Source organism: Sphaeroforma arctica, assembly GCF_001186125.1.
Source record: "Sphaeroforma arctica JP610 unplaced genomic scaffold supercont1.1351, whole genome shotgun sequence".
NCBI classification, from domain to species: domain Eukaryota; class Ichthyosporea; order Ichthyophonida; genus Sphaeroforma; species Sphaeroforma arctica.
Window position 1 is genome coordinate 14775 of NW_014039207.1, and position 1945 is coordinate 16719.

The 1945-nt window shown below is 42.4% G+C and overlaps 1 protein-coding gene across 1 annotated transcript; it reads left to right on the forward strand.

The window, feature by feature from the left end:
* Positions 1 to 99: 99 nt before the first annotated feature.
* SARC_10690 (hypothetical protein) lies at positions 100 to 1867 on the forward strand (the record flags this gene model as incomplete). The annotated part of the gene is made up of 2 exons (XM_014295259.1): positions 100 to 288; positions 1696 to 1867. Coding segments are annotated over exons 1-2 (326 nt in total), but the record flags the coding sequence as incomplete, so codon positions are not given.
* Between the last annotated feature and the right edge of the window lie 78 nt (positions 1868 to 1945).

The following is a 1945-nucleotide window of genomic DNA, read 5'->3' on the forward strand; positions in this document are numbered from 1 at the left end:
CATACATACATAGAGTCGCTTATATATATATATATATATATAGATATATTCATATATATATATATATTCTGTGACATCTGCTCGACCTGTATTTCTTACCCACATAGCTGGAAGAAGCCAATGACAATGTGGCCATGTGCGATAAGATCATCCAACGTGCCGTTAAGGTGTTAGCAGCAAATGGTGTGGAGATCAACAGAGACGCATGGATCAAAAGTGCAGAGGAGTGTGAGCAGTCGGAAAGCATACACACGGCCAAGGCTATCATCATGGCTGTTATTGGGCTAGGTATGTATCTTGTGTAGTGGTATTTAATAGTAGGACCACACGTCTCTGATTCTGCTTGTGTGCGTGTGTGCGCGTGTACATGTACGTATAGATTTACACCCACATTTAGTGCCCGTATCATACACCTGACATATCTTTACGTTATATATATAAATATACGTATGTATATCTTTTGATTTGTCCTTGCAAATGATCAGCGGACAGACTGACTGGCTATCACAAGGAAGGGAGAGGACGCAAGTAGTGTACCAATACCAAAGCGCCTGAGTATATACCGCAGTCACTCCTGAGTTCATCGCATGACGTACTTTTCATCTCTATCACACCATGCATCTACTACATGTATTGGTATGCTCAATTATACCTACTATCTATATCTGTATGCTCGACTACACCTACTCCATGTATCTTTATGCCGGACTAAACCTACATCTATATCATGTGCACGGTTAAGTGGTTGGGTTGATTAATATCCATATCCCTACCTACTATATGGTGAGTTTGACTGATATTCATATCCCTACCTACCTACTATACGGTTAGTTGGACTGCTATTCATATCCACACTTACCTACTATACGGTTATTTAGACTGCTAGTCATATTCACACCTACCTACGATGTGGTTAGTTGGACTGCTATTCATATCCCTACCTACCTACTATACGGTTAGTTGGACTGCTATTCATATCCACACCTACCTACTAAACAGTTAGTTGGACTGATAGTCATATCCACACCTACCCACGATGCGGTTACTTGGGCTGATATTCATATCCCTACCTACCTACTATATGGTTAGTTGAACTGATATTCATATCCCTACCTACCTACTATACGGTTAGTTGGTCTGTTATCCATATCTCCACCTACCAACTATACAGTTAGTTGGACTGATAGTCATATCCCTACCTACCTACTGTACAGTTAGTTGGACTGCTAGTCATATCCACACCAACCCACGATGCGGTTAGTTGGGCTGATATTCATATCCCTACCTACCTACTATACGGTTAGTTGGTCTGCTATCCATATCTCTACCTACCAACTATACAGTTAGTTGGACTGATAGTCATATCCCTACCTACCTACTATACAGTTAGTTGGACGTGATAGTCATATCCCTACCTACCTACTGTACAGTTAGTTGGACTGCTAGTCATATCCACACCTACCTACGATGCGGTTAGTTGGACTGCTAGTCATATCCACACCTACCTACGATGCGGTTAGTTGGGCTGATATTCATATCCCTACCTACTTACTATACAGTTAGTTGGACTGATAGTCATATCCACACCTACCCACGATGCGGTTAGTTGGGCTGATATTCATATCCCTACCTACCAACTATACAGTTACTTGGACTGATAGTCATATCCCTACCTACCTACCTACCATACTGCAGGGGTGGATGATCAAGATCGCAAACACACGTGGAAGGAAGACGCAGCTAGTTGCACCAAGAACAGCGCGCCCGAGTGTGCACGAGCGATACACGCACACGCCGTTAGCGTGCTGCCAAGCAAGAAGAGTGTGTGGATAGATGCGGCTTATCATGAGCTGAATACAGGAACGAGGTACATTGCATTTAGTTTGTGTATATATATACATATAAGTGTGTGTGTGTGTGTGTGTGTGTGGGTTTGTGTGTTTGT